Genomic DNA, 24,628 nt, shown 5'->3' with positions numbered 1-24,628 from the left:
AAAAAAAGTACACATATTTGGTATCGCCGCGTTCGTAACGACCCAATCTATGAAACTATAATGTTAATTTTTCCGCACGGTGAACGCCGCAAACAAAATAAACTGAAAACTGTCAGCATCGCTATTTTTTGGTCACCACCCCTCCCAAGATATAGAATAAAAAGTGATCAAAAAGTTGCATTTACCCCAAAATGGTACCAATAAAAACTACAACCCGTCCCGCAAAAAACAAGACCTCCCACAGCTTTTTTGACGAAAAAATAAAAAAGTTACGGCTCAGAATAGCGTGTCCCAGAAAATAAATTATTTTATAGAAACATCATTTTATTGTGCAAACGCTGCAAAACTTAAAAAAAACTATACACATATGGTATCGGCGTAATCATACCGACCGGCAGAATAAATGAAAACGTAATTTATTGCGCACGGTGAACGCTGTAATAAATAAAGAATTTAAAGCGCCAAAATCGCTGTTTTTTGGTCACCCTAGCTCTAAAAAAGATCCTGAGGGGCCAAAATGCTCACTATACCCCTAGAAATATTCCTTGAGGGGTGTAGATTCCAAAATAGGGTGACTTTTGGGGGGTTTCCACTGTTTTGGTCCCTCCGGGGCGTTGCAAACCCGACATGGCACTGAAAACCAATCCAGCAAAATCTGCGCTCCAAAATCCAAAAGGCGCTCCCTCCCTTCTGAGCCCTGCTGTGGGTCCAAACATCAGTTTACGACCACATATGGGGTATTGCCGTAATCGGGAGAAATTGCTTTACAAATTTTGGGGTGCTTTTTCTCCTTTATTCCATGTAAAAATGAAAAAATTCTATGTTTCCACAGAAAAATATGTGATTTTCATCTTCACAGACTAATTCCACTAAATTCTGCAAAAAAACTGTGGGGTCAAAATGCTAACTATACCCCTAGAAAAATGCCTTGAGGGGTGTAGTTTCCAAAATGGGGTCACTTTGGGGGGTTTCGGCTGTTTAGGTACCACAAGACCTCCTCATACCTGACATGGTGCCTAAAATATATTCCTAAAAAAAGGAGGCCCCGAAATCCACTAGCTGCTCCTTTGCTTCTGAGGCCTGTGTTTCAGTCCATTAGGACACTAGGGCCACATGTTGGATATTTCTAAAATCTGCAGAATCTGGGCAATAAATATTGAGTGCGTTTCCCTGGTAAAACCTTCTGTGTTACAGATTTTTTTTTATTACAAATGAATTTCGGCAAAAAAAAATGAAAATTTGTAAATTTCACCTCTACTTTGCCTTAATTCCTGTGAAACGCCTAAAGGGTTAAAATATTTTCTGAATGTGGTTTTGAATACCTTGAGGGGTACAGTTTTCAAAATGGGGTGATTTATGGGGACTTTCTAATATATAAGGCCCTCAAAGCCACTTCAGAACTGAACTGGTCCCTGAAAAAATAGCCTTTTGAAATTTTATTGAAAATATGAGAAATTGCTGCTAAAGTTCTAAGCCTCGTAACGTCCTAGAAAAATAAAAGTACGTGAAAAAAAATGATGCAAACATAAAGTAGACATATGGGAAATGGTAACTAGTAACTATTTTGTGTGGTATTACTATCTGTTTCACAAGCAAATACATTTAAATTTAGAAAAATGCTAATTTTTGCTAAAATTTGAAGTTTTTCACAAATAAATATTGAATTTATCGACCAAATTTTTTCACTAACATAAAGTACAATATGTCACGAGAAAACAGTCTCAGAATCGCTTGGATAGGTAAAAGCATTCCGGAGTTATTACCACATAAAGTGACACATGTCAGATTTGAAAAAATAGGCTGTGTCCTGAAGGCCAAAACAGGCTGTGTCCTAAAGGGGTTAAGAAAGTCATTACCATAAATCTAAATTAGGTCATAACTTGGTCAAAATTGATTGTTTTTCTAAATAAAAACCAATGCGGTTATCTACATTACAGCGCAGATCACATTATGTAGCAGATAGGGCACTTATAATCAAGTGACAGAGCCTCTTTAAATGCAGTTCTTTTACTTGTCCTTCCACAATTCCATTCTCTAAAATTACCCCCATCTTGAAGGGAACTAAACATTTGTTCACCTCCAGCTACCTGGTTCAGGCCTTGTAAGGGAGCAGATAATGAAATAATGGAACTGCATACAATTTCAGATTTATATGTCACTCTGGGTCTTTGGAGAGCTGAGTGACATCCCCTTTGGGAAGTGTAATATCAAGCAAAAGTGGTTGTCACCCAACATAACTTAGAAAGGGCTAAATAAAATATTAAAGACTCAACTCAAGAGCACAACTTAAGAACTTGTATTTCCAGGTAATATTTTGGGTTTAGGTGGGAAATGCTTTATCTGAATTAGACAATCACTTGAGGGGCTCCGCCATACAAGATCCCCTCTGAGAGATTTTACACTACATTACCCCTGCGTCGATTGCCATGGGTTTAATAATGCAGGCCCGAGAAGATGAGTTAATTGTCGGGGCAGCTTCATTTTAAAAAAAAAAGGGAGATAAATTTGATAATCCCTTTGAACTCTATTGGTATCACTTGGTCGTTTTGAGTTCCGGAATTTACGTGGCAGACCTCGGATTAACAAAAAAAAAATAAAAAAAATTGAAAAGTAAAATAAACCGTCACATTACCTGAACTACCCATGGACTATTTGCAAAGGCCATGATGTCCCGTTCCTCCCAAAAAAAGGCAGAATCGGATCTCTTTATCATTTCAAATTTACTTAGCAGTTTCATTGCATAAACTTTTTGAGTGTTTTTGTGCCGAACCTGTGAAAAAAAAAAAAAAAAGGAGGAAATAAGAGCCTAACAGAACCAACTGTATGCAGCTGCAATGATCATGGCCAATGAGCCCACAATATTCACGGCTAGGACAACCTGAACCAATGTAGTAGTAGAGGTAGTGGCGGTGTGTCTAGGAGCCAGCCGGTTTATAGTATTTGTTTTTAGGACAGATTATACATACCATACACCAATAGCTGTCGGATGGTGGGGTACGAGCTTGGTTGAAGGTACAAAGGTGCATTATTTAACCACTTGTGAATCCGGCCAATTTTGTACCCATACAAATTTTTATTTTTATTTTTGCTTCTCAGTATTCTAGTGGTCACAATTTTTTTTTATGCCAAACAGCTGTATGAAGCGTCTTTTTTTACTCCGTCTCGATTTTGATTATGTATCTTTATTTGCATAACTACAACCCCCAGCATACCCTGACAGCCGATGGCTGTAGTCTTACAACAACTGGAGAGCCACAGGTTGGGGAACACTGTATTAGACTAAATACACAGGCAGTTGATAGGACTATATGCACCAATCGCATCAAAGGGTAAAACGACATCACTGGTAATGGCAGTGTACAAAGGATTACAGTGCAAAATCCAACATGGCGATCAATTTCCTATCGATACACATAAAATCGTTAAGGTACAGGACCATAAATAAAATAAACATTTTTGTCAGTGGATCCTGGCATTTTCAAAAGGGTTCTAAAGAAAACCTATGGGGACTGGTAATCTGATGGAATAAAGATCCAACAGGTAGAAATAGAACTAGATCAAACTTAAGGCATCATTTTAAGCGTTTTTCGAAGCATAACGCTCTCATATTACGCTCTGAAATACACTTAAAATATGCCTGCAAACAGCTTCCCATTGAATTCAATGGGGAAACTCGCTGTGTAGTTCATACGAGACGTATTTTTACGCTGCTGAAGTAAAAAACGACTTGTAAAAATCAAAATCGCTTTGAAAATCAGCTCAAAAAACGCCTGGTTTCTCTTGAAACGAGCCGCATATTTTTTCTGCCTGAACATATACCGTGTGAACATAGCCCGATTTACCCTGGGGATAAGCCGCACTAGAGGTGTCTGGCAGCCTCTTATTTCTGACTTTATTTGAAAAACATGAGCTTTTGAATGTGAATATACACATCACATCTAATGCCAACGGGCCCGTAACAGTAAAAACAAATCACATCTGATCGCTAACTTCCCAGAATGCTGCAGGTTCCAAGAAAATTTCCAGTACAACGTATCGGACATATTGTGTAAAAACGGTCCGTCACATACGTAGAAGAGACGGCTCATTGCTATTGGTTGTCAGAAATAAGAACCAGGGTTGTACGTATTCAGGAAATAGAAACCATTCCTTACCAGCTGGACTTCACCGAAGGCTCCTCGTCCAATGACTTTTACTACATCATAATCTTCTGCTTTCATCTGTAGTTGGCGCGCATCGGCCACAACTTTTTCATCTTAAAGAAAAAAATACAAATCTCTCATTAAACGAAAAATACCAAATATGTAACATAAAACAATATCACAAACTGGTCTTTGACAATTCTATCTTAAAAAAAATAAAAAAAATTATATATATATATATATACATACATACACACACACACACATACATACATATATAAAAAATAAAAAAAAAACACTCTAAAAAAATCTATTTTGGCATCACTTCGTTAAACTTTTTTATGGGAGAGATGGGTGACAAACCCTTTTGGTTCCCGTTACAGCACCCACATTTTAGTTAATCTGCCCAGTGGTTCAGTAATATATACCTAGTTAATATATAGCTGTATAATTAGGCAGTACAGCTAAAAAGACATTGAATGGAAACCACTGCGGTAGCTGATTTGGTCATCATATTATGGTCACCCAGCTTTTCCAGAAACAGATAACTCAGAAATGGCTAACGGAATTTGTCCGACATAAAAACGCAGTATGTGGAGCTATTTCGTCCGGCAAAAACAAGGGAAATCTGTGACGAAGGTCCCTAGCAGAGCATCCAACCGCCCTGAGCACGGTACAGATAATGATGAACATATTTCATACCCATTATACTTGCTTGTTATTGCCATGGGAGAAGAGGATTTACTATGACCCAGCTCCCACCTAATAAGAGGGGTCATGCAAAGACACAATATTTCTCACAAATGGGGAAAAATCCCTCGCATGGTAAGAAATATTGGTTCATGTATAAAGTTGTAAGTGAATAATATAAGGTAACTCCATAAGGCACGGAAACCTTTACTACAGCTGCAGTCCTAAGCAGCACATTGGGGCAGATTCACGGACACGGTTATACGCCAGTCTTACAGCCTGTTCACATCAGCGTTCCGTTCAACCTTTCCGTCAAAAGAAACTGACGAAAGGAAAGTCGAAGGGAAACTATCGCTTCCGTTTGCACTTAGGGCCTGTGCACATCACCGTTCATTTCCATTCCGGGGTTCCGTCTGAGGTTTCCGTCGGGTGAAACCCGCAACAGAAAGTGAAAGGGAAAGCACAGCTTCCGTTTCAGTCACCATTGATCTCAATGGTGACGGAAATATCGCTAATGGTTTCCGTTCGTCACCATTCCGGCAGGTTTCCGGTTTTCCGACGGAATCAATAGTGGAGTCGACTGCGCTATTGATTCTGTCGGAAAACCGGAAACCTGCCAGAATGGTGACGAACGGAAACCATTAGCGATGTTTCCGTCACCATTGCGTTGCGGGGTCGACCGGACGGAAACCTCCAACGGAAACCCGGAACGGAAAGCGAACGGTGATGTGAACAGGCACTAACTTTGATTGCAGTGGTAATGCGGCTGTAACAGTTGGTTTTAGTTTGGTAAAGCTTCAATTTTTTATCACGCAAACAATAGCGCAGTCGACAGTGCTGTATCGGTGCACAAAACGGAAACTATACAGAATGGAAACAAACAGAGACGGAATCATTACCACTGAAATTAATGGTAATGCAAACGGGAGCTATAGTTTCCGTTCGGCTTTCTGCTCATCGGTTCCGCTGACGGAAAAGTTGAAAGGACAATGATTGAGAACGTTTGGGCGATGTAAGCCTCGTTCAGGTGATTATCGACCCGTGTAAAAGGCCCAAAATTCGAAAAATGCCAAACTGCAGAGGATAATTACCTGGTGCCCGGTCACCTATTTCTAATGGGTTTCCCACAATTTGGGACATTCTTGCATTTTTTGGTCATGCAACGCACTACCGATAGTAATAGCAGCTCTACAATGCTAGAACCCTGCAAACAACTTCTCCGCTTCTCCTGTGTGTATGACATGGAAAGATCGTGTTTATGGGACTAAACTGGACTCAAGTCTGAATTTTCATGTAACCGCGTAAACATACATGACATTTATGGTTTTAGAAATCAACTAGTCCTCCTAAAGTGGAGAATATAGTATATACACACACACACACACACACACGGTACCTATAATCAGAATGAATAATTTATAATTGATGAGCCAATGATCGGGCAATCAAGCGTTTATATGTGTAAACAGGGTAATGATCAGCTGACTTACGCGCAAATGCTCGCTCATCGGCTGATTTTATCGTTTACGCAGCAAGAAACATCGTTGTCAGCAGCACTTTACCTGTGTAATAAATGAGATGTGCTGCTGATATGATAGAAGTGCATGTGGATGAGCGATCGGAGTAATGATCACTCGTTCCCATACATTACCGATCATAGCTCCTTGTGAAAGGAGCAAGCGAGCGCCGATCAACGAGCTGACAGATTGATCGGCGCACGTTTTCACGGCCCATATCAGGCTGAATAATAGGAATGTTGCAGGATGCTATATCTTTATCATTAATGTTTGTGATCATTGATGCCGGTCACCAGTCCAAAAAAACTGCAGCTTACATCTCAGTTAGATTGCCGGCGCCTTACAGTTTTTTTTTTTTTTTCTTTTATTAAAGCCCCCATAGTTCTTGAAAGATCGGTGCCCTATATGCAAATGAGGTATTTGACTGTCAAGGGGGCGGTTACCTTTTGGCAATGGACTGGTGTTAACCGCACACTTGACAGTCAAAGGCCTCATTTGCATATTGGGCACCAAAATTAACGCTACCGATATCTCAGGTATGGTAGGGGCTAGAAGGAAAAAAAAAAAAGGACCGGAGTCTGTGAAGCGCAGGCAATCTAACTTTCAGCTGCAGATTTTTGGGTGGGTGTCAGGTCCTATTTAAGGAAATTATCCCATCACTACAGTCTTATTAACACAACTTATGAATGATACACAAAAACTGTAGAAATATAATACATGAACTCTCACATCTATTTAGGAAGTTGTCAATATTCTTATTTTTTCGTAGTGCAGGGAAATCGAGGTCAAGGACAAGGGAATTGAGTCCATCCTACAAGAAAAAGAAGAACATTTGGTCATTGAAACAAGAATATCACACAAAAAAAATGAACAGAATGCAACTCGACTATTGTATAAAGAAGTGGTCTCCAACCTGAGCCTTTCCATCTGTTATAAAATAATAACTCTCATCATGTCCTGACAGGCTGCGTCTGAGAGTCCTATGTATAAAAATACTCTTCCAAGTTGAATTCTTAGGGTTTATGGTGGGTTTACACATGCAATAGCGGTCAGCCAAACACTTGTTTGGCTGCCAGCTGTTTCACCAGAGCGGGCATGTTTATTTCAATGGGCAGAGGGGAATAAGCTGCTGTAAGAGCCGTCTGGCAGCTGCTGATCACCCACAGGAACAGTCAACATGTCCGATCAATTTTTGCCCCACATCTGGGAGGCGCCCATACACATTGGGCTTTGTTGTCCTGTACTGCCGAAATAGACAGTTCCGTCAGTTCTCTTTATGTATCGGCTAGCTCCATGGTGGGAAACGGACAACGTTAAAGGAACAGTGTCACCAAAATTTTTTTTTTAATATCAGTTTTATGTTAGGGTTTTATTAAAAACGTTTATATTTATTTGTGTGTTACTTTTTTCTATTTTTACACTTTTTCTTCCCTATGGAAGGGACTGCGAACGGGGCCCGTTTCATCCACTTTGGTGTACGCCGCTGTGTGGGAACGGCGCATGCGCCGCTCCCACACAGTTCAATTTGAAATGCACGCCGTCCGGCACCATTTTCCTGTGGACCGGAAGTCGCGGCCGGACAGTAATATTACTACTTCCGGTTGCGGCTTCCGGACTTGTGCACATGGAGCAGCGGTAGCAGACAGAGCGGATGGACCGGAGGGAGCAGGTAAGGGATTTCTATGTATGTGCGTGTTTCAGTGTGTTTTACTAGTGTATGTAAACATTATACACTGTGTGTTAGCTCAAAAAATGGCGACACACAGTGTAGGAGGTTAGACCGTTCAAACCCCTCGTTTCTCCCGGCACTAGCCAGGATAAAGGAGGGGGGGATTCTGAGAGCTCACTAGAGCGAGGGATTTTTTCCCAATTTTGCAGCATAAAGCAATGTGGTTGCTTTACCACATGCAATGCTGCAATTTTGGGAATTGCTCCATCTAGTGACCAGTGCTGGGAAATATTATAAATTGAATCCAATTTATATTTCCTGACTCGTGGAAAAAATAAAAAAAATTAGAACAATGTTTAATCACCTATACACTAACTGTTTAACTAAAAAAAAAAACATGTTTTTCTGGCAACACATTCCCTTTAAATGGGCTAATTTTTTTGCAACGGCTACATGGCGGTATTTGGGGGCATATGAATCATGGTTCAGTTGCGGTATTGCTATAACGTAAAATCAACGTTATCCTGTGGGAAAAGAGGTTGCGGACGTGACCTTGGGATTACTGTAAAAAGTCCAACCTGGTCGGTTGCGCAAGAGTGATAGAACGCGATTGAACGTTGCCGTGTAGCCCTAGTCTAAAAGTGCTTCATTTGGACTTGTTTCAAGCGCACATACAGTACTTAGAATTACAGGACTGGATTAGCCAAAATATTTAGATAATCCCAATTAGGGATGAGGCGGACCTGGGAAGTGCATTTGAACCATTTAACATGATGGAAGCTTGAAGACGATTCCTGCTTCAGCCTGCTTTGTCCTAGACTGTGAAAATACAGTTCTTTGAAAAGACACGATCATCAAGTTCAATATTTCTTAAAAGGGTTATCCAGGGTTGCTTTCTTTTAAAACCAGTGCCACACATGTTCACAGGTTGTGTGTGGTATTGCAGCTCAACCCCATTCCCTTCAGTGGAGGCGAGCTGCAAACCCAGAAGACAGCCCATGGACAGATGTTGCACCGTATCTGGTAGAAAGCAGCCATATTTTTCTAATCCTGGAAAACCACTTTAAAATTTATTTAATCCAGAGAGAAGTAATCTGATCACTTAGTTGTTTGTGCTTTTATTTCTTATATTTTTCCTCTCCTATCATTCATATCTTTCATTGTAATTCTCAACTAAACCCCAAGAAACCCATGTTGTGTAATATTTAGATTGGGCAGGGTAATTATGAGGTTAGGGGCGTGTCTGTCAGCAGAGTGCTGACGCATTCCAAGTAGCAACTAAGAGAATTTTGAATCTAGATCTGAAATAAAATAGGCTGTAACTCCAGATCAGTACATAAGCAATGCAGTTATTTCACATTATTTGCAGGTAATATCTAAGCTAAAGTGGCGTGCAGAGTTGAACATACACTTTTAGTGATCCATGTTTTGTAAACACGTAACCAAGTCCGATTTCCCATGATTCATAAATATACCATATTACCATTTCTCGGCATCAGTATGTCAGGACAATAAAGTAGGCATTTCGGGAAATTAGGTCAGTCCCACAGTTATACCAACCTACCCCAAACACCGTTAAGACATGGCCAACAAGCTTTCAATGTTGCCAAACAATCTAGGATTGTAACAGATTATTACGGACATGTCATATGGATCATAACAGATTTGTCATAGAGCCTGTAAAAACGGAAGCTATGACACCAGTGTGAACAGGGTCATAGCCAGACCCTTCAATTTGTTCATTGAAGAAAAGCAATACGAAGCCGTGGAGGGAATGATGTGGAGTTTTATACAACATCGTGCTGGTGTGGAGTAGCAGGAAGCCGGCAGTCTCTTCTACAGATGTCAGGAAACCTGCCACCGAAATGATTTCATGCTCTCCTTCCTCTGCGCTATGACAGAACTATAAACCCCGGACCCTTCCTATTATCATTCTATTCAAACAAATGACGTGAGGGCGACATACAGTTCTGCCAGAGCGCACTGCTAAACATACAATCAAATGAGAGTCTGCCGCCTTTGTAAAGCCATTAGTAAAAGTAGGAGAATTTAAAGTACACATTTAGTCCATCATGTAATGTCTATTCATTTTATTCATGACATCACTAAAAAAACAATACAAATGTGTGACACAATGTCCGCACAGGTTTTATTTACTAAAAATATTTTCATAGTGATTATAGAATTTGAATTATTACAGAGGGTGGGGTGGAGCAGAAGAGGCCACAGAGGGCGGGGTGGAGCAAAAGAGGCCACAGAGGGCGGGGTGGAGCAAAAGAGGCCACAGAGGGTGGGGTGGAGCAAAAGAGGCCACAGAGGGCGGGGTGGAACAAAAGAGGCCACAGAGGGCGGGGTGGAGCAAAAGAGGCCACAGAGGGCGGAGCAGAAGAGGCCACAGAGGGCTGGGGCGGAGCAGAAGAGGCCACAGAGGGCGGGGGCGGAGCAGAAGAGGCCACAGAGGGCGGGGCAGAAGAGGCCACAGAAGGCGGCGGTGGAGCAGAAGAGGCCACAGAGGGCGGCGGTGGAGCAGAAGAGGCCACAGAGGGCGGCGGTGGAGCAGAAGAGGCCACAGAGGGCGGCGGTGGAGCAGAAGAGGCCACAGAGGGCGGCGGTGGAGCAGAAGAGGCCACAGAGGGCGGCGGTGGAGCAGAAGAGGCCACAGAGGGCGGCGGTGGAGCAGAAGAGGCCACAGAGGGCGGGGTGGAGCAAAAGAGGCCACAGAGGGCGGGGTGGAGCAAAAGAGGCCACAGAGGGCGGGGTGGAGCAAAAGAGGCCACAGAGGGCGGGGTGGAGCAAAAGAGGCCACAGAGGGCGGGGTGGAGCAAAAGAGGCCACAGAGGGCAGGGGCGGAGCAGAAGAGGACACAGAGAGCAGGGGCGGAGCAGAAGAGGCCACAGAGTGCAGGGGCGGAGCAGAAGAGGCCACAGAGTGCAGGGGCGGAGCAGAAGAGGCCACAGAGGGCGACGGTGGAGAAGAAGAGGCCACAGAGGGCTGGGGCGGAGCAGAAGAGGCCACAGAGGGCTGGGGCGGAGCAGAAGAGGCCACAGAGGGCTGGGGCGGAGCAGAAGAGGCCACAGAGGGCTGGGGCGGAGCAGAAGAGGCCACAGAGGGCTGGGGCGGAGCAGAAGAGGCCACAGAGGGCTGGGGCGGAGCAGAAGAGGCCACAGAGGGCTGGGGCGGAGCAGAAGAGGCCACAGAGGGCTGGGGCGGAGCAGAAGAGGCCACAGAGGGCTGGGGCGGAGCAGAAGAGGCCACAGAGGGCTGGGGCGGAGCAGAAGAGGCCACAGAGGGCGGCTGTGGAGCAGAAGAGGCCACAGAGGGCAGGGGCGGAGCAGAAGAAGCCACAGGGGGCGGCGGTGGAGCAGAAGAGGCCACAGAGAGCAGGGGCGGAGCAGAAGAGGCCACAGAGAGCAGGGGCGGAGCAGAAGAGGCCACAGAGAGCAGGGGCGGAGAAGAAGAGGCCACAGAGGGCGGCGGTGGAGCAGAAGAGGCCACAGAGAGCGGGGTGGAGCAGAAGAGGCCACAGAGAGCGGGGTGGAGCAAAAGAGGCCACAGAGGGCGGGGTGGAGCAAAAGAGGCCACAGAGGGTGGGGTGGAGCAAAAGAGGCCACAGAGGGTGGGGTGCAGCAAAAGAGGCCACAGAGGGTGGGGTGGAGCAAAAGAGGCCACAGAGGGCAGGGGCGGAGCAGAAGAGGCCACAGAGGGCAGGGGCGGAGCAGAAGAGGCCACAGAGGGCGGCGGTGGAGCAAAAGAGGCACCAGAGGGCGGGGTGGAGCAAAAGAGGCCACAGAGGGCGGGGTGGAGCAAAAGAGGCCACAGAGGGCGAGGTGGAGCAAAAGAGGCCACAGAGGGCGGGGTGGAGCAAAAGAGGCCACAGAGGGCGGGGTGGAGCAAAAGAGGCCACAGAGGGCGGGGTGGAGCAGAAGAGGCCACGGTGGAGCAGAAGAGGCCACAGAGGGCAGGGGCGGAGCAGAAGAGGCCACAGAGGGCTGGGGCGGAGCAGAAGAGGCCACAGAGGGCTGGGGCGGAGCAGAAGAGGCCACAGAGGGCGACGGTGGAGAAGAAGAGGCCACAGAGGGCTGGGGCGGAGCAGAAGAGGCCACAGAGGGCTGGGGCGGAGCAGAAGAGGCCACAGAGGGCTGGGGCGGAGCAGAAGAGGCCACAGAGGGCTGGGGCGGAGCAGAAGAGGCCACAGAGGGCTGGGGCGGAGCAGAAGAGGCCACAGAGGGCGGCTGTGGAGCAGAAGAGGCCACAGAGGGCAGGGGCGGAGCAGAAGAAGCCACAGGGGGCGGCGGTGGAGCAGAAGAGGCCACAGAGAGCAGGGGCGGAGCAGAAGAGGCCACAGAGAGCAGGGGCGGAGCAGAAGAGGCCACAGAGAGCAGGGGCGGAGCAGAAGAGGCAACAGAGGGCGGCGGTGGAGCAGAAGAGGCCACAGAGGGCGGCGGTGGAGCAGAAGAGGCCACAGAGAGCTGGGTGGAGCAAAAGAGGCCACAGAGAGCGGGGTGGAGCAAAAGAGGCCACAGAGGGCGGGGTGGAGCAAAAGAGGCCACAGAGGGTGGGGTGGAGCAAAAGAGGCCACAGAGGGCAGGGGTGGAGCAAAAGAGGCCACAGACGGCAGGGGCGGAGCAGAAGAGGCCACAGAGGGCAGGGGCGGAGCAGAAGAGGCCACAGAGGGCGGCGGTGGAGCAAAAGAGGCACCAGAGGGCGGGGTGGAGCAAAAGAGGCCACAGAGGGCGGGGTGGAGCAAAAGAGGCCACAGAGGGCGAGGTGGAGCAAAAGAGGCCACAGAGGGCGGGGTGGAGCAAAAGAGGCCACAGAGGGCGGGGTGGAGCAAAAGAGGCCACAGAGGGCGGGGTGGAGCAAAAGAGGCCACAGAGGGCGGGGTGGAGCAGAAGAGGCCACGGTGGAGCAGAAGAGGCCACAGAGGGCAGGGGCGGAGCAGAAAAGGCCACAGAGGGCGGCGGTGGAGCAGAAGAGGCCACAGAGAGCGGGGTGGAGCAAAAGAGGCCACAGAGGGCAGGGGCGGAGCAGAAGAGGCCACAGAGGGCAGGGGCGGAGCCGAAGAGGCCACAGAGGGCAGGGGCGGAGCCGAAGAGGCCACAGAGGGCAGGGGCGGAGCAGAAGAGGCCACAGAGGGCAGGGGCGGAGCAGAAAAGGCCACAGAGGGCGGTGGAGCAGAAGAGGCCACAGAGAGCGGGGTGGAGCAAAAGAGGCCACAGAGGGCAGGGGCGGAGCAGAAGAGGCCACAGAGGGCAGGGGCGGAGCCGAAGAGGCCACAGAGGGCAGGGGCGGAGCCGAAGAGGCCACAGAGGGCAGGGGCGGAGCAGAAGAGGCCACAGAGGGCAGGGGCGGAGCAGAAGAGGCCACAGAGGGCAGGGGCGGAGCAGAAGAGGCCACAGAGAGCGGGGTGGAGCAAAAGAGGCCACAGAGGGCGGGGTGGAGCAAAAGAGGCCACAGAGGGCGGGGTGGAGCAAAAGAGGCCACAGAGGGCGGGGTGGAGCAAAAGAGGCCACAGAGGGCGGGGTGGAGCAAAAGAGGCCACAGAGGGCGGGGTGGAGCAAAAGAGGCCACAGAGGGCGGGGTGGAGCAAAAGAGGCCACAGAGGGCGGGGTGGAGCAAAAGAGGCCACAGAGGGCGGGGTGGAGCAAAAGAGGCCACAGAGGGCGGGGTGGAGCAAAAGAGGCCACAGAGGGTGGGGTGGAGCAAAAGAGGCCACAGAGGGCGGGGTGGAACAAAAGAGGCCACAGAGGGCGGGGTGGAGCAAAAGAGGCCACAGAGGGCGGGGTGGAGCAAAAGAGGCCACAGAGGGCGGAGCAGAAGAGGCCACAGAGGGCTGGGGCGGAGCAGAAGAGGCCACAGAGGGCGGGGGCGGAGCAGAAGAGGCCACAGAGGGCGGGACAGAAGAGGCCACAGAGGGCGGCGGTGGAGCAGAAGAGGCCACAGAGGGCGGCGGTGGAGCAGAAGAGGCCACAGAGAGCGGGGTGGAGCAGAAGAGGCCACAGAGAGCGGGGTGGAGCAAAAGAGGCCACAGAGGGCGGGGTGGAGCAAAAGAGGCCACAGAGGGTGGGGTGGAGCAAAAGAGGCCACAGAGGGTGGGGTGGAGCAAAAGAGGCCACAGAGGGCAGGGGCGGAGCAGAAGAGGCCACAGAGGGCGGGACAGAAGAGGCCACAGAGGGCGGCGGTGGAGCAGAAGAGGCCACAGAGGGCGGCGGTGGAGCAGAAGAGGCCACAGAGAGCGGGGTGGAGCAGAAGAGGCCACAGAGAGCGGGGTGGAGCAGAAGAGGCCACAGAGGGTGGGGTGGAGCAAAAGAGGCCACAGAGGGCAGGGGCGGAGCAGAAGAGGCCACAGAGGGTGGCGGCGGAGCAGAAGAGGCCACATAGGGTGGCGGCGGAGCAGAAGAGGCCACAGAGGGCGGGGGCGGAGCAGAAGAGGCCACAGAGGGCGGGACAGAAGAGGCCACAGAGGGCGGCGGTGGAGCAGAAGAGGCCACAGAGGGCGGCGGTGGAGCAGAAGAGGCCACAGAGAGCGGGGTGGAGCAGAAGAGGCCACAGAGAGCGGGGTGGAGCAAAAGAGGCCACAGAGGGCGGGGTGGAGCAAAAGAGGCCACAGAGGGTGGGGTGGAGCAAAAGAGGCCACAGAGGGTGGGGTGGAGCAAAAGAGGCCACAGAGGGCAGGGGCGGAGCAGAAGAGGCCACAGAGGGTGGCGGCGGAGCAGAAGAGGCCACATAGGGTGGCGGCGGAGCAGAAGAGGCCACAGAGAGCGAGGTGGAGCAAAAGAGGCCACAAAGCGCGGGGCGGAGCAGAAGAGGCCACAGAGGGCTTGGGCGGAGCAGAAGAGGCCACAGAGGGCTGGGGCGGAGCAGAAGGGGCCACGGTGGAGCAGAAGAGGCCACAGAGGGCAGGGGCGGAGCAGAAGAAGCCACAGGGGGCGGCGGTGGAGCAGAAGAGGTCACAGAGGGCGGCGGTGGAGCAGAAGAGGCCACAGAGGGTGAAGTGCAGCAAGTCTACAGAGGGCAAGAGGAGGAGGTAACAGGGGTATGGAAACGAGGAGGATAATACCGAGTGTGAGAGAAGAAGTCGGTGTCCACAACAAGAATAATAAGTGACCATTGCTTCTAGGGAAAAATATGGTACCTTACAAAAGGCACCAAGTCTGTACTGCGGTCCTGTAAGTCAATGTGCAACACCGTATGTCCTTACACACACAGAATTGTAACGTACATGTGAATAGAATATAGCACCAAAGAAAACTTGATGAGACGTGGGCGGTAGGTTTCCATTTCATGCTGTGGTTCCGAATTGCGTCTGTTTTGTAACCACTCTAGTATTTTAAAGAGGCCACTTATGATAAAAACAAAAAATCAAGTGAACAAACCGACCAAATACTGTTGTCCAAGAGAACAATCATCCAGATAAACAGGCCAAAGTACAATGCAGAAAAAGAGGAAGGAAAACTCTGCTGAATCTACTAAACAAGGCTCTGAAGTCATCAGCCATACACAAAAACAGGAACCACAACATACACTTCATATTATGACAGCAGTGCCGGGGCCCGGGCGCTGGGGGCCTCAACAAGTCACTTTTCTTCGCTAGGGTAAGTACAAAGCAGGTGAAGGAAACCCTCGCCATGCTTAAACATAACTGGTGGCTACAACTGGCACTTTGTGTGGTCAATTCAGAAGACCCATTACCCCCTGGATACAACAATGGGTCAATTAACCAGAAGTCTGTACAAAAGAGCCCTATAGATAGGTGACCAGCTAGCTGGAGAGTTACGGTTCATGCAATGACTTCTTTACACAGCGATAGATAGCAGTGAGTGGAAGACCACCGCATATGGGGGAGAAGCGTAAACACATGTTCTGATAACAGACGGAATAATGAACCTGTTCCCCATCTGTAGAGAAAGGCTGCACACAATTTCCTGCACAGATACTCACTTACTGTCACTTTTAATTCTCCTACCACTTGGTATAACCCAGACATACATATCAGAGGAAACATACTTCAAAAAAACACAAATACAATACAACAAAACAAATGTGTTGGCAAATATGCAAAGCCATTAATCACAATATACTCAAATAGACTTAAAAGAGGATCTGTCACCTCTCCCAATATATCCATTTTAGAAATGGCACGTATTGCGAATAAAACAATAATTCGGGAGCATTTCTTCTTATAATTCTGTGTCGTGCTGTTCCCGTTATTCCTCCTAGAAACGTCATGAATTAAATCAGGGGTCTCAAACTCGGCCACATATAGAAAAAATGGGAAGTTGACGGGCCGCATTACTTTCAAATTTGATACAATGCAAATATTGTTAATTAGTTATTTGAACTACTATAACACTATATTACTATAATAATAATAATAATAATAATAATAATAATAATAATAATAATAATAATAATAATACTGCATTAGGCTATGTTCACACGGGGTATTTTGCCGAGTTTTTTGACGCGGAAACCGCGTCGCAAAACTCGGCAGAAACGGCCCGAGAACGCCTCCCATTGATTTCAATGGGAGGCGTCGGCGTCTTTTTCCCGCGAGCAGTAAAACTGCCTCGCGGGAAAAAGAAGCCACATGCCCTATCTTCGGGCTCTTCCGCCTCTGACCTCCCATTGACTTCAATGGGAGGCAGAGAGAGCGTATTTCTCGCTGTTTTATGCCCGCGGCGCTCAATGGCCGCGGGCGAAAAACGGCACGAAAATCGCCGCGAAAATCGGCGTGCAGGGAGAGGAATATCTGCCTCAAAGTTCCAAACGGAATTTTGAGGCAGATATTCCTCCCCCAAAATACTCCGTGTGAACATAGCCTTACTATAATAATAACGCTAGGTTTAAAATTTGAGAGATTTCTCCACGTGCTCATTTCAACAATCCAGTTTTCCAGTTTTGTCGCTAAATGCAGTCCGGTGGCTCAGTTGGCAGCATTTGGCAGACACACGTCAAGATTGGGCAGCCCCTCTGGAGATGCTGCCACAGCGCCCTCTGGAGATGCTGCCACAGCGCCCTCTGGAGATGCTGCCACAGCGCCCTCTGGAGATGCTGCCACAGCGCCCTCTGGAGATGCTGCCACAGCGCCCTCTGGAGATGCTGCCACAGCGCCCTCTGGAGATGCTGCCACAGCGCCCTCTGGAGATGCTGCCACAGCGCCCTCTGGAACATTACTGTGAATTGCCGCTACATCCGTGTCGACGATTCACAGTGAGCAAGTAGGAACAATGGGGAAGCAGCGCTCGTACGAGTGCTGCACCTTCTTCAAAACAGCAGATCGGCTGGATCGGGAGTCGTACCCCGACCCATTAGATATTGATGGCTTATCCTGAGGATAGACCATTAATTTTTAGGAACCGGAAAACCCCTTTAAAGGGGTTTTCCCATCAGAGACATTTATGACATATCCACATTCATATCAACCGTACGAACTATGTAACTATGATATGTCATAAATGTCAGATACGTGCAGGTCCAAGCTTAATGATTACATGGTCAGGAGTTACGGAAACAGCGTAACTCGCTGAGCTATGCTGTTTCCATAACTCCCATAGAACTGAATAGCAGTTACGGAAACAGCGTGGCTCGCATTCTACGTTACTTCCGTAACTGCCATACACTACTACGGGAGTTACGGAAACAGCATAGCTCAGCGAGTTACGCTGTTTCCCTAACTCTCGACCATGTAATCAGGAAGTGGCCGGGAGTCCGTGTGAGCACAAAAAGCTAGAACGGGGTTTGGGGACCTCGTTCTAGAGATAGGTGCAGGTTCCAGGGGTGGGACTTGCATCTATTTGACATTTATGACATATCCTGTGGATAGATCATAAATCTCCCCCATGGGAAAACCACTTTAAAGGGAACCGGTCACCAGCATTTCACCTAATGAACTCTACTCACCCCTCTCTGGCCGTTGCTGTCAAAAGTTCATTGGCGTTATCCCTTCTCCTAAACGCCTCCTCCGACCGTAATTAACAGTCTGCAAACATTTTGCGCCTTTTATGGTAATAATCCGGCAGTCTCATTCGTGCCTCTTCTTATGCCCGCCCACCGCCAAAAACTGGCCGCCCTGAATCCCGTGAGATAGCGCGCATGCACAAGTCATGTATGGTCCGACACCCTTCCCTGCTTTGTCCGGGCCACAAATCTAGTTACTGTGCCTGCACCACTATGGTGTCCTATTGCGCGCATGTACCAGAACATCGATGCGCAATCGTGGGATTTCATGTGTGCTGGGGGGAGGAGAGGAGCGGTCAATCAAAAGTAAGGAGGCGAGGTTAACTCGGAAAGGTTTGAGGTATGAAGATAGGACTCTTATGCTCATTAGCATATGGCACAGGAACTCTAAAAAATGGAATACTAAAGGTACAGAGCCGACTTACAAGATAATTATTGGTTACATAAAAATTATTTTTTTCACCCACTACCACCAGGTATTGCTGGTTTAATAGGTGAAATGCTGTTGACAGGTTCCCTTTAAGGCCTAAAAACTGGCATGACCAAAAGGACTATGTTTAATTCCCCCGGCTCTGCAAGTGCCACAAAGGCGGGAGCTTTATGTGCACTGCTGGCTGGCAGCCCCGCCCCTCTGTTCTGAGTGACAGCTCTCGTGGTCTCCTGATTGGCCAGAGCAGAGAGTGGCACTTGCGACTGCCGAGCCGGGGGAATCAAACGTCGGTTACTCGGTAATGCAACTTGCATGACCGAGACAGAAGGTATGTTCACAATGCCTCCCCCTCTATATTGCTCTTTTAGCAGATTTGAGACCAAAAATAACAGCTGGCAGATTCCCTATAAGCTGATACAGTTCATACTATTTTGTCCCTTACTACAAATGGGTATTCCAGATATATTCCTCCCCTGCTCATTTGGAAATACTGCTCTGCCTGTGTAATTGTCACAACACTTTCTACATTCCTTTTGTGAAGATCAGGATGATATTTAGACGTCATGCCATGGCTCAATATACATAAATCTTGTAAGATTTTTAAAGGTGGCCATGTGTAGCAATAATATAATATCAGAAAATAAAATAAAAGGTGGCCATGTATAGCAATAATAGAAGATAAGATCATAAAATAAAAGGTGGCCATGTATAGCAATAATAGAAGATAAGATAATAAAGGTGGCCATGTATAGCAATAATATAAGATAATAAAATAAAAAGGTGGCCATGTATAGCAATAATATAAGATAATAAAATAAAAAGGTGGCCATGTATAGCAATAATATAAGATCAGAAAATAAAGGTGGCCATGTATAGCAATAATATAAGATCAGAAAATAAAGGTGGCCATGTATAGCAATAATATAAGATCAGATAATATAATAAAGGTGGCCATGTATAGCAATAATATAAGATCAGATAATATAATAAAGGTGGCCATGTATAGCAATAATATAAGATAATAAAATAAAGGTGGCCATGTATAGCAATAATATAAGATAATAAAATAAAGGTGGCCATGTATAGCAATAATAGAAGATCAGATAATAAAATAAAGGTGGCCATGTATAGCAATAATATAAGATCAGATAATAAAATAAAGGTGGCCATGTATAGCAATAATAGAAGATCAGATAATAAAATAAAGGTGGCCATGTATAGCAATAATAGAAGATCAGATAATAAAATAAAGGTGGCCATGTATAGCAATAATAGAAGATCAGATAATAAAATAAAGGTGGCCATGTATAGCAATAATAGAAGATCAGATAATAAAATAAAGGTGGCCATGTATAGCAATAATATAAGATCAGAAAATAAAATAAAGGTGGCCATGTATAGCAATAATAGAAGATAATATAATAAAGGTGGCCATGTATAGCAATAACATAAGATAATAAAATAAAGGTGGCCATGTATAGCAATAACATAAGATAACCGTACAATACGTGTTATGGGTAATAATCCGTGTGTGAGGTGATATATCAATTGCCTCAGTCCGAAAGATCTATTTCACTGGGTAGAACCTTATTACAAGACTATTCTTGATTACGATTCGATAGCATGTCACAAACTAGTCAAAGATGTATCTGGCATATGAAAGGAAACCGATTACTCACAGGAAACCCACGCAAACACTTGGAGGGGGGACATAAAAACTCTATGCTCGTGATCGGATTTGAACTCAGTACCCCAGAGCTGCAAGACACCAGTGCTAACCAGGTCGCCACCGCAGGATTGTCCAAAAATTGGAGCATTTGCTCATCATGTCAATTTTGGCTTTATTTGCCCACATTGTAGACTATGTTGCTCACCAGTGATGCAATAAGACTATCAAATTCTATTACACATAGATGTGCAGTAATAAAAATGTAATAGGTATTTGCAATAGATTTCCGAACAGGAATTTATATTAGGCTAGCGATCAGACTACTCGCTCGCTTGTCGCCTAATAAATAATCATTGTTGGCAGCACATTTCCCCGTGTAAATATGGGATGTGCTGCCGAAAATATGCAAAACTGTATGAGAACCGAATGATTGTATTAATGATCGTTCCTCCCAATACAGTTTGCATCAGCTCATGTAAAGGGTCTTTAAACAAGCCCAGTTGAACACTTGTTATGGGCAGAAATCTGGGACCTTAAGGGAGGGCGAAGAAAAATCAGTCATTGGGCTTATTCACACGAATGTTAAATACCTCCATGTGACAGCCATTAAAACGACCATCACACGGCTGCATGTATTTCAATGGCGCAATTCACACAGCCGTTGTTTCAACGGACCGTGTGAAAGGTCCGTTGAAAAATAGAACATGTCCTATTATCTTCCGTTTTCACGGATCCCCCCCCCCATAGACTCAAGTCTATGGGGGTCCGTGAAAACTGGCCTCACACGGGTGAAAATCGGATGTGAAAAAACGCCAGTTTTTCACGTCCGAGTTTCCCCACGTTTGTGTGAATAAGCCCTTACTCATCCTCCTAAGAATAACGCTTTCTTAACCAACACCTGTTATATGAAGTCAGAAATCGGTTGTAGCTACCTCTAATATCAATGAAGAAATTACGTGTGCAAGAACCTCCACAATTATAGATTTGTGTAAAAATAAAACAAAATTTCTTATACACTAAAAATACAAAATATAGCAAATAATTTCCATTTCTTAAAGGGGTTGTCCCACTAGTAAATATAAAATTAATAAATGTTACTACTTGAATGCAGTTAAAAAAAATAATTATCCAGTGCAGAGTTATTAACTTACAACTCATGTCGTCACCGGTTTTCAAAGTGTATAACAATGTGCACGTCCACCTAATGAGCCGAGTCCTGGTGGACACGCATGCTCTGTCACTTTCCCCACAGCAAAGTCTCAGCATTGTGATTTCAGTTCACTGCAGAGCAGAAAATAGAAAATCGCTTTCTGCCCTGCTTGTCAGGAAAGGAGCAAAGCCTCTGCAGTAGCATGGCAGTATAACGGAGGAGACTCCTTCTGCAGGGGAAGTAAGAATGGACTATATGGTCAGCTACCAGAGGGGAGAAATGTGGCTTATTCTGCTCAGAGTTCCTTCGCCAGCAGCACAGATTAGTAGCAGCACAGATTAGCAGCAGCACCAAGGTGGACACATAGAAGCAAAAAATTATGAAAAAGGTATTTTCTTTAATGCTATAAACACTGCAAATTACTTTAAAACAGCTATTAACAGCATTTCAGGACTTTTGGTATGAAACCGATTCATGGGATAACCCCTTTAATGACTCCATAATGTGGTTATTTAACTGCATCTCATTAAGCTTATTAGTTAAGCTCGTCAATTTGGTCTATTACATCCAGTTTAACACAAACTAATAGGCTTACACACTTTCTTGGGCTTTTTAAGCTCCTTCACAAACCTTTTCGAGACTTTCTTCATAGGAGTAGCCAATACGTAGACATGAAGTCAAATAAAAGAGACGTCCATGAACAATACACTAGGAAGACTCGATAGAATAGAAATTTGTCGATAGAAATGAGGTAGTAGGAAGGATGATTCATGAGAGGTGATGATGTTATTCCTCATAGGTGCTATAGATATTTCTTGTAAGCCAAGTACTAATGGACTGTCATAGCAAGTGAAAGGTGCATAGTAGCAAAAGGCTTCTTCAACTTCATCTGCTTTCAACCACATAGCTGAAGGTCACTGGGTTTCAGTATGCTTGGATATAAATGTATATTCGATATAGTTGCATATGCTAAAAATATGGCCTGGACGAATGCAAGTGCCATACAAATACACACGTGGCCCATTGACTCCCATTGTGGAAAAAAAAAAACGACAACATTTTTTATGTGTATATTATGCCAAAACATACTGTCTAAATTAAATTTTTTCGGTATACGACCAGTCCATAGTCTATGGACTCATTTGGTGTATACGCATGCGCCGCAAACAGCGTGAATAGAGCCAAACATTGTGTGACAGCACAAAATTGCAATACCAGAGATAATAGTCAAAATAAAAACGATGGCTTCAAGTCATTTACATGCCACTAATATCACTAGATGTGATCAGAATTTAATCAGATCACATGAAAAATCTTTCCACGTAAACCTGACATAAGCGTCACCATAACGCGGATCTGAGGGCAGTATAGAAAATCGCTGAGCTCAAGTATATCTAGTGTCAATGGCCCTGGGCAGGAGGGGGTTAGCAGGAGTTACAGGCCTTGTCTACTAGGCCTGGCAGCAAATAAGCCACATTTTACGTGAAAATAAAGCATGAAATCATAGAAAACATTATATCCAGCGCTCAGCGCTTTTCTTTATCATGCTGCCCTCAGATCGGGCACCATAGAAGACCTGACAGACATTTACAAACGAATTAGCGTTAATTGACCCGCTTACTGTGTAAAAAAAACAACTCTGTAAGCGCAAATACATACAAATATATCAAGAACCAATCAGAATTTTTACATGGTCCAGGAATAAGAGGTTTCACCTTTTTAGCCCTTTCTACCCGAATGTCGGTGTTTCTGAGGATTTTTTTTTACACAGAATCCATGTAAATGTCAGGTTAAAAGAACAGTCAAAAGCCGAAAGTTTGCCGTGTAATACTTTTGTGTATACATCCGAGCAGAATACTATGCGACTTGGCAGGAAAAAGGTTCCCAGATGATTTAACGTTTTCTTCACGGACGCTATAAACCCTGGCTAGAGTCAAGCAGCTTACACAACTACGTCAGAATTTATGGAATTATCTTCTGTACCCTGTTATATTACAGCCGGGATTTACCATTTGTACAATAACCCCCTCCCCTGGAGTCATATTTAGCAAGTAAAGAAATGATGGTAAACGCGATTCAGAGATTATTCATGGGATTTGTTTAGTCTGTACCAGGGCTGGACAAATCCCAATATCCAGGTAGCAAAGGAGCCCTATACAATATATCCCTTATAAAGAGGTACGACTTGTGAGCACTTTTTACATCCATAGTCTTCTTTTTTTTTTCTAGATATTTTGTTGTCCACGTGGCAATCTCTGTCTGTATGGTGGTCTATATAAAATCACAATGAACCAAGCTACGTTGGCGTTTTCTGAACTAGAGTAGAGTAGACTATCAGCCTCAACTATACAGTCACCCTACTAAACAAACTCCTCATCACCCAATGCCTTGGCTTTGTAAAATATATTGTAGAACTCCTACAAAATCAACACAAAGACTAAAAAAATGTAATACCAAGACAATGTGACGCCTACTGCCAAATAACGCCTACTGGTACTTCCCCAAATGTCAACGTCCATCTGGTTTGTAACGACAACACTTTCTACCCTGGCATTGTCAAAAGAGCCAAATCTCCATGCTACTTGGGGAACCAGGAATGACCAATTTGATCTATAGATGAGAATAAAATTTGGGTACCCTGAGGAAAATCAACTGGAATATCACCTACAAAGAGAACAGGTAAACTCCAGAGGCCAGCACCTTCCGCAAATTGAGCAGATTATTTTTCCTTTTTCACACCAGTGTTGTCTCATATGGTGGGGTAATCCCAAAATATCTGATAAAAAAAGGGAATTAAAAAATGCAACAAAGTAGGTTCTCGGCATAAACATGCAAAGTTTTGGGAAAATAAGGATTCTGATAAGTAGGGTACTTTTAATAGACCATGTTACAATTACTGAAGAGCAAAAAATACTATACAAAGAGAATAATATAGATCTTAACTCTTTCAGATTTCTTTAAAGGGTTAGTCCCAAGTTCACTGTTATTTTTTTTATATTTTAGATACTAATAAAATATGAATGTTTCCCTTATTCAATTTATTCTACTGCAAATATTATTCCTAGCAGCTTATCTTATCTATCACACGCGTTCATCTAGATTTGCTGAAATATGGGCGTGTCTATATTATTTTATCTTCTCCAGCAAGTGGCGCTGTAATAAAAACACAAAGCTACTTGCTCTATAGGCGCACTCCCGATATTACTATAATCAACCCGTCATAGAAGCATCGGTCTCTCCCCGAAAGCCTCCATCGAGCGCTCATTCAGTATAAAACGGAATAAAACTAACGGAATGGCTTCAGACCTACTAAACATGCCTGAAGAAGTCAATGATAAATATCATGAAGAACAGGGGGAGGATGAAGTGACGGCGAGAGATTGCGCAGGCGTAGGATAGGC

At 45.7% G+C, this 24,628-nt stretch overlaps 2 protein-coding genes across 2 annotated transcripts in view; both read right to left on the bottom strand.

The window, feature by feature from the left end:
• Positions 1–24,628, bottom strand: part of E2F6 (E2F transcription factor 6) — a 315,197-nt gene that overhangs the window by 127,815 nt on the left and 162,754 nt on the right. The gene's annotated exons all lie outside the window — the stretch shown is intronic.
• ROCK2 (Rho associated coiled-coil containing protein kinase 2) overlaps positions 1–24,628 on the bottom strand; it is a 161,943-nt gene that overhangs the window by 76,261 nt on the left and 61,054 nt on the right. The window contains exons 2-4 of the mRNA XM_075861101.1: positions 7,079–7,160; positions 4,155–4,255; positions 2,633–2,770 (exon numbers count right to left, since the gene is read on the bottom strand). Of these exons, the coding sequence (XP_075717216.1) occupies positions 2,633–2,770; positions 4,155–4,255; positions 7,079–7,160 (321 nt within the window). The remainder of the gene's footprint in view (positions 1–2,632; positions 2,771–4,154; positions 4,256–7,078; positions 7,161–24,628) is intronic.

This window comes from Rhinoderma darwinii, chromosome 4 (assembly GCF_050947455.1).
Source record: "Rhinoderma darwinii isolate aRhiDar2 chromosome 4, aRhiDar2.hap1, whole genome shotgun sequence".
Classification (NCBI taxonomy): domain Eukaryota; kingdom Metazoa; phylum Chordata; class Amphibia; order Anura; family Rhinodermatidae; genus Rhinoderma; species Rhinoderma darwinii.
The sequence above is the reverse complement of the archived record's forward strand: the minus strand, read 5'-3'. Positions and strand labels throughout refer to the sequence as shown.